The sequence below is a fragment of the Austrofundulus limnaeus genome, unplaced genomic scaffold, assembly GCF_001266775.1.
Source record: "Austrofundulus limnaeus strain Quisiro unplaced genomic scaffold, Austrofundulus_limnaeus-1.0 Scaffold304, whole genome shotgun sequence".
NCBI classification, from domain to species: Eukaryota; Metazoa; Chordata; class Actinopteri; order Cyprinodontiformes; family Rivulidae; genus Austrofundulus; species Austrofundulus limnaeus.
This window is the reverse complement of record NW_013952706.1, coordinates 102,160-112,577: the sequence shown is the minus strand read 5'-3', so window position 1 is coordinate 112,577 and position 10,418 is coordinate 102,160. Positions and strand designations below refer to the sequence as shown.

Sequence of the window (10,418 nt, the reverse complement as noted above, 5' to 3'; positions counted from 1 at the left end):
AAACTACAAAAATTAATTTAAAGTGCAAATTAAAATGTAGTTGTATCTGCAACTGTATTTGATAATGTTTTGAACTTTTAAAATATTGCCTGGTAAAAACAGAAGCTGCACTTGCTTCTACTTTTCATTTAGGTTTCCATTCTCGGCAGGTTTTTAAAGTTCTTCTACATATTAAAAATGTTGTTAAACAACTGAGTGGCGCACTACTGCTACTAGTGGTGAGAAAGTGTATTGCACCTTATTCAAAATCAATGCGGTCCCACGGCCCTCTGCGGCCCAAAGTTAAAAACTGCTGTTCTTTTGAGGCCCTCGAGGTGGCGCTCGGCCCACAGGTTAAAAATCTCTGGTGTAGACCATGACCCAAAGAACTAGAAATTTCATACAAGCAGCCGAAATTAGCTTCCTTTGTAGGGTGGCCGGGCTTAGCCTTGAGATGGGGTGAGGAGCTCCGTCATCTGAGGGGAGCATAGAGCAGAGCCACTGCTCCTCCACATCGAAAGGAGTCAGTTGTGATGGTTTGGGCTTCTGATTAGGATGCCTCCTGGATGCCTCCCTTTAGAGGTGTTCCGGGCACGTCCCACTGGTAGGAGGCCTCGGGGAAGACCCAGGACTCGCTGGAGGGATTATGTATCCTCTGAATGCCACAGAGTCCCTCAGAATGAGCTGGAAAGTGTTGCTGGGTAAAGGGAGGGCGGGTTTCTCTCCTGGACCTGTTGCCTCCACAACTCATGGTAGAAGATGATGGAGAATTCTAGCAGTCCTGCTTTTTCTCGCTGGATTTTCTTTTGTTTCATGATGCCACAAATGATTACAACTGCTGAGATGTCTGGACTTCAGGCAGATCTGTTCAGCATCCAGACTCTTTTACTACAAAGCTGTTGTAATGCGGGATGCTGTTTAGCATCATCTTATTGAAATATGCAAGGTCTTCCTTGAAAATAATTTTGTCTCAATGGGAGCGTATGTTCTGTGATTGCAAACAACGATTTGTGGAAATGTTGAAGACAATATAAACTGCACCTTTCTAAAATGTTCTTTTTATACTCAGCTCTCATTCTGACTGGTTGTCAAATAATTGAATTATTTATTAAATGCTCCTCCAGCTGCTCTTTTATTTGTACCTTTTACTTTTAAAGCCTTGTGTTGTCCATCGTTTTTGAGATGTGTTTGGGGAAAAATGTAAATAAAATTGGTTTGTAACTTTTATATTTAAAAAAAACAAATCACCAAAAGTAAAAGCAGAAAATCTCAGTCGAGATGAATCTTTTAATATATAGTTAGCATGGTATAAAGTATGCAGTAGCTTGCTTGCAAAAACTGTATAACATTTGCATCGACTCTTAAATAATTACCACTTTCCATAAACATATTGTCTGAATGTGACCACTTCATAGTGCTCATCATGTGTTCTGTGTGTAGCTGAGCTGAACTGTGAACATGCTCAGAGGCTGGCAGAACTGGAGCTGGCCATGCAGCACAAACTGAGAGAACGACAAAAGGTTTATGAAGAAGCCTTTCACCAAGACGTGGAGCAGTATCTGTCTACTGGATGTCTGCAGAACAGAGGTGAGCTGTAAAACAAAAGACACATAAGTTGAAAGTCAGCTGGCTGACTGGAAGTGCTGTAAAATGATCTATGACAGGGTCACAGATCATTTTCTTGAAAAGGAATGGAGGGTAGAATTTACGTATAAATAAACCGACACATTTTGTAGGCCAAAATTGAGCTTCCCCTTCTTGAAAGACCAGCATCCACCACTGGGTTGTAGCTTACTCCAATCAGTCTGCGAATGTGTGAATGACAGTATAAAGCACTATATAAGTTCAGTCAATTTACCATTTTTACCATAAAACAAGACAAAATATAAAAATATGAATGTATTATTTCAATATAATGGCATATTCTGTATGTGTGTGTGTCTTGCAGAGTCAGCAGGGCCTGATGTCTCTATTCTGGATGAGATGACAGTCACTAACTTATCAGACCAAGAAGCTTTAGATGACTTCCTTAATTCTGCTGGTGAAGATATCAGTGCTGGATCATCCCTGACATCAGGTAACTCCAACTCATTTACTTCGTGTTGTCAACACTACAGTATTTACAGAAGTAACTACAGAATGATGAGTGTTACAACAGTATTGCAAAAGACTGTTTGGACTACGATAAATCATAGGATTTTATATTTCAGTAACATATTGATGCTGTGTTGCTACTGTATTTTTCGGACTGTAAGCCGCACCCCCAACATAAAAAAAAATACACCCAAAATTGCCGTCAAGGAAGTGCATTCAACATCAAAACATAAAAAGCAAACCTTTAGGAATTAAAGTTCGGAGGAATATGGTTCATTTAACTGACCTTATTTTGGTAGTTTTCTTTAACAGTTTCTGATCCAACTAAACAACGAAACGTCTCATTCATCTTCCTCCAGCGCACTGAAACCATCAAAGTCCTCTTCTTCAGTCTCGGCGTTGAACAAGCTCAGAAAAGCTTCGTCACACCGCGGTATCTGTTCAGCGTTGCTTTCTGTGTATCTTTTATCCTGGGGTAATGCTGGCTCTGAAGCTGTGGTACCCTCTTCACATAGCAGTCCAGCCTTACGGAACCCGGGCCGAGCTTACGTGCAGTGGCTCTATTTCCCTCCTGTTGCACAATTTCATTAGCCTTCAACTTAAAAGCGGCATCATAGGAAGATCTTCTATTCTTTTCCATGATGAGCGCGTTTGAATTTGAAGAGAAATATTTCATCGTGTCTGTCGAAGATTAATCCGTCGTGTCGTGTCTGCTACTAGCTAAAACAAAATGGTGCTTCTTCTTCTTCCTTTTATTCACGGCTACCACACCTCCGGCTAAAGAGACCCCTGGTGGCTGAAGAAAAAAATCCACATATAAGCCGCACCGGACTATATGCAGCATGGTTCTAAGTTCAGGAAAAAAGTCGCGGCTTATAGTCCAAAAAATACGGTAATTGGATTGGTCAATCCAACAGACTCTCACTGCCATTGATGCCCACGCCTGGTTTCATGCATGTCAAGTTGTACGGATTGTCCATGAATTGCCTATATGCCACGGACATCCGGCCCAGCACTGGATGCCACTCCCAACACTTCCGGTTCACTATCAACACAGTGTTAGCGAAAGATTTTTTCACCCGACAACGACTCTTAATGATCTCCACAGTACAGAATTAGCATATTACATGTACCAACATTAACACAGGAGACGTACAGGAAAGACGTTCGTGTTTATGGTTCCAGAATTTGGCCTTTTTCGCTGTTCCATGGCTGCTTGTTCCGTGAATTTTTCACGTAGAGCTGTGACACTTATATTGTTGGAAAGAGCAGAGTCTGGGCTTTAAATTGATGGGCTACTTGTATGGTTTGGATCGTTTTCCCCGACGTTAGTGAACTGAAAACTTAACAATTATCAGGCGGAGGTTCTGCTGCTCTCGGTGCTCGGGGGAGGGGGGGCGCGCTCGTCACTCGTCTTTAGTCTACGCTGTAATATACACTCTAACAAGTTTTTACTTTTGCATAAAACTTATGACAAAGTTGCATAAAAACATTTCAGATAACACAAACGCGTGCACATATGTCTACCTTTGTACCGGCTGCTGTGTTAGCTTCCTGCTAGCTGTCGTGGAGGTCTTTCCTCTCTCGGTCTTGGCAGTAAAAGGGGATAAATGTACATTTACGTTTTGTAACATCCATCTTCTCATTTCTGATGCTGGCTCTTGAATATCCTCAGGTTAGAAATGCAGATTACAAACACAAGCGTGAGCTTTTAAACATAAGTTTTGCCTGTAATGCTATGATCCACAGCTGTCACCTCCTCATCTAAAGGAAAAAGGAGAAAAACTAACAACTCGATCGTACCTGCTGCTTAGGGGACACAACGACACACAACAGAACTCACGTTTTATACCAGTAGCTCACAGATGCTTCAACTTTTTGTAACTTTTTCACGGACTAGTACTAGCAGCTAACAGTAAAAACATAGGCAGTAAGCAGGGAGTTGGAAGGGAGGAGCTTGGCAAGAATTTTACTGGAAATTAACGTCATTAATGACCATGGCATATAGGCTATTACACAGACTTTCCCCCATTATATGGACACCATGGTTGTTTGCAAGAGAGTGGGCGGAGCTTAAAGCCTCAAATTGCAAGTGCATATACTCTGATTCCAAAAATACAACATGGCAGCTTCTGTAAAACGATAAAAACTGCTGGCCAACATTTTAAGGTGGGACACTATCAGCGTAACATGTTTAAGGCATAAAAAAAGGAAAGAAATTGGGTCAGAACAAAAGCTTGACTTCCAAAATGTTCATTTTTCGTTACAAATAACTCTTGTGCTTTGGAAGCCCAGTGCTAAAGATTAACACATATAAATGTTTGAATTGTATTACACCAATAATACCTTCATAATGTGCTGTAATATCAAACTTAAAGAAAACACCAGGCCCACCGTAACTTAATTGTATCTACTAAAAGTGTTTGACTGATTCAACAGCTTTACATGTGAGAGTGACACTTACCTACTCAGTGAAACATTGTCCTCTTTAACAGGTCCAGACCCTGAATCCTGCTCTTCTGAGTCACTGACCCAAGCCCCACCTGTAGACAACCACCTGTCCAACCAGACTGGAGAGTGGCAGGAGGAAGAAGACAGTGCTGAGCCTATGGTACAATCAGACGAAGAGGATGTACAAGCTGACATGTCACTAGTTGCTCTGCAGGATGCTGGAACCACTTGGGGCTCTGATGAGAGTGACTCTGCAGGGGACCAGCCCCCACATGTGTTTACTGGCTGTCACAATCCTGGAACTCTTTAAACACAGGAACTGTTCTGTTTCCCCTGTTGATCTTAAGGTGGTATCTCACTGAGCTGCTACTTTTAAGACTAGTTAGTGACTCGGATTGCGAGAAAATTGGAACATTTTCAGTTGCAATTTCAGACGTCCGAGTGTTTGTGACCAGGAGGTGGTGCAGCCTGATTTGGAGCTACCAGTTTTTGACAATCACGATCAAAACTGCATTCTTTGCCTTGCACATTATTTTATTTCCCACCTAGTCCCACTTTGTAACCTCACTGGCAGCTGCTTCCGCATTTAAGATATATTCTGCTGGGGTCCACTAGAAATTAAGGTTAAGTTTTTAGACCTGGACATTTGCCTCAGATGTTTTCTGTAAGAAGAGAGATCTTGTGCAATGTCAGAGTATAATGCTCTAAAGCTCTGGAGATGGGTTGGAGATTCCTTTGTTTATTTTGGGGGGGAAAAGTGGCAAAATGTTTTTAATATGTTCAAAACACAAGTTACAAGACTATGAGCCTCTGAGACTCACGCCAGAAATTTTGAGAACTACGACAAGATAATCTGGAGTCTCCATGAGACTCAAACTAGTTGCAGCTCTGCGAGAAACCACATTAATACTTTACTAACTAGTTAGTGCTTAATCTAACTCCTTATTAACTTATATAACTTATAACGTTTATCTAAATGAGGTAATTTTTTTGTTATGTATACTGCATGAAAAGAAACTATGAACTGATTCTGCTAACAGTTTCTTACCAACGTCATGTCCCATCTTTAAAGACTTCACTGCAATCATTTGGTTCTACCTTCTTTAAAACCATTTTTAGTGAAATAGACCAATACTTCCTGCTGTCTACCTTCGATAAATCAGATATTAGTCTGACAAGTGTTTTATTTATTTTGTAATTTGTTGAGAAGAATAAAGGGTGCAACAATCAAATCAGTGTTGCGTGTTTTTTCAGGGATTTTTAGTGGATTTTTGGTGGATTTTTCACCGTACCAAAACTTCCACCATTGACAGTCTTTGCCATCATACAAATGACAATATACATACAATAAGCTGTGGCCACCATCTTGAACTGGATTGATTCCAAATGTTAAAAGTGTGTACATCCAATAAATAATTCATGAAAGTTTCAATAACCTGAGTAAAGTTTGCCTCACCACCCTTTTCAAATTTATCGAAATTGGTGTCAAACGTTTGTGCTACATTTGAGCTGGTTTGTGCAGCAAAAATTTTTGTTTGGGCCGCTATCATTTTAAAGATGTTAATCAAAAGTTTCCGGAAGTCATCGGGGAGTGTCTGTATGTGTACATTAAGGTCAGCTGTTTGCCTACACACGTTGAAAAAATTGTTGGTACCCCTCGTTTAATTAAAGAAAACCCCACAATCGTCAGAAATAACTAGAATTTGACAAAATAGATAAAAATTCTATGAAAATGAACAAATGAAAGTCAGACATTACTTTTCAACCATGCTTCAACAGATTTTTTTTTAATCAAACTCATGAAACAGGCCTGGACAGAAATGATGGTACTCTTAATATTTAGTTGCACAAACTTTTGAGGCAATCACTGCAATCAAATGATTCCTGTAACTGTCAGCGAGACTTCTGCACCTCTCAGCAGGTATGTTGGTCCACTCCTCATGAGCAAACTGCTCCAGTTGTCTCAGGTTTGAAGGGTGCCTTTTCTAGCCAGCATGTTTCAGCTCCTTTCGAATATGCTCAATAGGATTTAGATCAGGGCTCATAGAAAGCCACTTCAGAATAGTCTGGTGTTTTCCTCTCAGCCGTTCTTGGGTTTTTTAGCTGTGTTTTGGGTCATTATCCTGTTGCAAGACCCATGACCTGCAACTGAGGATCCCTTGATAGTCTTGAGATTTTATTGCACCCTGTGCCAGATACAGCAAAGCAGCCCCAGAACTTTATCGAGCCTCCTCCATGTTTCACAGTAGGGACAGTTTGTTTCTTCATGCTTCATTTTCCCTCTGTGAACATAGAACTGTGAGTCAGTTCCATTTTGGTCTCATCTGTCCATAGGACATTCTCCCTGAAGCTTTGTGGCTTGTCAACATGTAGTTTGACAAATTCCAGTCTGGCTTTTGTATGATTTGTTTTCAACAATGGTGTCCTCCTTGGTTGTCTCCCATTAAGGCCACTTTGGCTCAAACGACGACAGATGGTTCTGATCTGACACTGATGTTCCTTGAGCTTGAAGTTCATCTTAAATCTCTTTAGATTTTTATTTTTTATTTTTTTTGGGGGGGGGGGGCTCTTTTTGTTACCATTCGTATTAACAATCGCTTTAAATTGTCATTTTTCCTGGGGGACACAATTTTTTAAAGGTATCTTTTTCCTGCTTCGGCTGAAAAAAGTGACGGGGACAGAGGGCACAGATATTGGAAGTGGGGGGTACAGTACATGTCCCACCCCGTACCTATCACGGTTACACCCATGCTACAGTCCTATGGATCTTAAATTTCTGAATATGTACAACTGTAGTCAGAGAAACATCAAGCTGTTTGGAGATGATCTTACAACCTTTAACTTTAACATGCTCGTCTAGAATTTTCTTTATCTCCTGAGACAACTCTTTCCTTCACTTCCTCTGGTCCACGTTGAGTGTGGTACACACCATATCGCCAAACAGCACAGTGAGCATCTGTAACCTACAGGCCCACTGACTGATTAAAAGATTGTAGACACCTGTGATGATAAGTAGTGGACACACCTTGATTAAACATGACCCTTTTGGTCACATTATTTTCAGGGGTACCATCATTTCTGTCCAGCCCTGTTTCATGAGTTTCATTTTTTTAATTCTGTTGAAGCATGATTAAAAAGCAATGTCTGACTTTCATTTGTTCATTTTCATATAATTTTTATTATTACTTTTGTCAGATTCAAGTTATTTCTGTGACCATTGTGGGTTTTTCTTTCATTAAATGAGGGGAATCAACAATTTTGTCCACGTGTACATGCAGGCCATTTTCTTTTTGAGAAGAACCACGTTGACTATGTAATTGACTATTCCACCTTTTGCTTCAATTTTTATGTAAGAATATTCTCTGCAGGTTTGTGCCTTGACCCTAATAGTTTAAACAGGGTGTTTTTGCACTATGACTTGTTTATGAAACTCTCAGACTGAAGAAGTCTCTTGGAGGAGAGACGAAACGTTTCATTAAAGAAGAACCCGTCCAGAGGACCTATACAATTTTTTTCCTTTTTTTTATCCCACATACAACTCACACCGTTTAAAAAATAAAATATAGCCTGAAATCCCCTGCTTCTTGAATCTTTCTGCAATAAATCAACAATGTTCGTTTTCATATTACTAAGATTCTTTATTAACATATTTCTCTGAACCTGGTAACTCCTGCAATGCAAAAATGTGTTCTGTCTCATCTTCCCCACACTCACATTTCCCTGTCTGATGTTTCCCTATTAAGAATAATGTGCTATTCAGTCCAGTGTGTCCAGTTTCTATGTTGTGAAATAGTTGTCTCTTTTCTCCTATTCCTTTCTGTTTTTCCTCATTTCTCAAATTTTCCATTGGATTCTGTAAAACCAACGCCCTTTCTTTTCTTCCCCCATAACTTTTACTACCTCTCTTTCAGTTTTGTTTATTATACCCTTTATTTCTGTTAGCCTACAATAAATCTAATATCAACCAATGCCTAATTGGTGCTCTCCTTAGCCATCTGTCATTTCATTCTCTATAACCCCATGATGTGCTGGAGCCCTTATAAAATTTACTGTAAACCCCTGATTATAGTATTTGCTGTATTTCAATTAATATATCTGGTATCTGACTGGTTATGTTGCAAACTGACCAATAATGAACTAGAATCTGAGCAAATATTCTACCCACTGAACTGCTAAAATAAAGCAAGCGTTTCTCAATTGAAACTCCATCATTAACCCTTTTTACTTTAATGTGAAGCTGTTTCCTGTCTTATTTTTCTTCTTCAAGTTTTATGGCCACCTACTGTTCTGGGGAGTATGGGTCAAACTGCAACCTTATGTATAGCTAAAATGTGAAATAACAACAAAAAACACTGTATCCTACAGTAGGCCTACAACCTTGTCTCATTTTAAAAAATACATCAATGCCCTTACTCTTGCTCTATTCTACCACATCCCAAAATATTCTTCAAAGTAAACTCCTGTGTGTTGCAGGCTCTTTGTAGATGCTTTTACTCTGGAGTCACTGCAGATATCTCCTGCTGCTGCTGCTGAAAGTGAAAAAAAAAAAACGTGTTTTTATTCTGTCTTTATCACTGTTAGCAAAGTAGCTGAACTACTAAATGGATTTCAATAACTGTAAACAACGTATAACAGCTAGGACCAGTCCAAGGATGTATTCTCCCAAGTCCCAAGCTTTTGCTTAGTGTGTGTTTTTAATTTCCCCTTGCTGTTTAGGATTAGAATCTCATAAATATGAGAATACATATTTTTAACCAGTGAGAGGAAACCAGAGTGAGAAAACCCATGCATGCATGGAGAGAACATGTAAACTCCACAGGCCAGGATGCAAACCTGTGACCTTCATGCTGTGTGGAGACAACTCTCCATGAACACCTAAAGAATATTATGTACACAGTTAAATGTACAGTGAATGTTGTTTATATATATATATATATAATTGCACTAATATTGCTCTGTTGAAATTCTGTGGTCTTTAGGCAGTTGTTAAATTTTGAAAACTTAGAATCGAACTATTTTTTTCCAACAGAACTTTCTGGGTTTTTGTGCAGCTGAGGCCTGAAGGTGTTTCCTCTCCCAATCAGCTGCAGCAGCAGGTGTCTTAATGACACCGGATCCAGACCACACTTGTTACTGGACTCGGCTGGACTCAGGTTCTTGCTGCGTTGGTTTTAGGATGATGTTGGCTCTCTGGCTTCTTTGGAGCTGGTTCCACTCGACTCTGGGGGGTCCCGTCTCCCGCTCCATGTGGTTTGAGAGGCCAGCAGAGAACGGAGCGTCCGACTCTTCGTTCCACCGCCTGCCGGTCTTCCTGCACGCTCCCAGGCAGCTCGTGCCCCAGGACTTGCTCCTGCCGGCTCGGTACTCCGATGAGCGTGTTCCTGCCGGACTCACTGCGCTGCTCATACCCCCGGCAAAACCACGGGCGACCGGGCTGGGTCGGGGCGCGCGCGCTGTGGAGGCCACGTGCGGCGCGGAGACGGTGTCTGTGCGCGTGGACCGCTCGCTGCTGCGCGCGTGGACCGAGCCGTCTCGGTTCAGACTAGGCTCGTGCGGAGCCAACATGGTCACCTCCCGCTTCCTGTATTTCCAGTTCTCACTGATGGAGTGTGATGGACAACTTCAGGTCAGGACACACACACATCAGAGCTGAGCTCTATGGAGAGCCGTTTTAGCCAAAATTAAATAAATAAATAAATGGGTGAAATAAATAAAAAAATGAGTAAAATAAATCAAAAAATGAAGAAAATGCGTGAAATAAATTAAAAATTGGTTAAATAAATAACTTAGCTTTTTCATTAACCCAATTTTTAATTTATTTGTTTTTTATATTATCGATTTCTCAATTTCTCTTTTTCATTTATCCCTTTATCCATTTACCCATTTTTCATTAA

General features: G+C 40.5%; 2 protein-coding genes across 2 annotated transcripts in view; both read left to right on the top strand.

Annotated features, from left to right (window-relative positions):
- Positions 1-1,419: 1,419 nt before the first annotated feature.
- On the top strand, positions 1,420-5,756 carry LOC106527010 (dysbindin-A; the record flags this gene model as incomplete). Its single annotated transcript, XM_014021761.1, is given in 3 exon segments — positions 1,420-1,566; positions 1,928-2,056; positions 4,569-5,756. Coding segments are annotated over 3 exon segments (542 nt in total), but the record flags the coding sequence as incomplete, so codon positions are not given.
- A 3,869-nt stretch (positions 5,757-9,625) lies between these two features.
- Positions 9,626-10,418, top strand: part of LOC106527007 (uncharacterized) — a 15,310-nt gene continuing 14,517 nt past the window's right edge. The window contains exon 1 of the mRNA XM_014021758.1: positions 9,626-10,150. Within this exon, the coding sequence (XP_013877212.1) occupies positions 9,629-10,150 (522 nt within the window). The 5' untranslated portion in view covers positions 9,626-9,628. The remainder of the gene's footprint in view (positions 10,151-10,418) is intronic.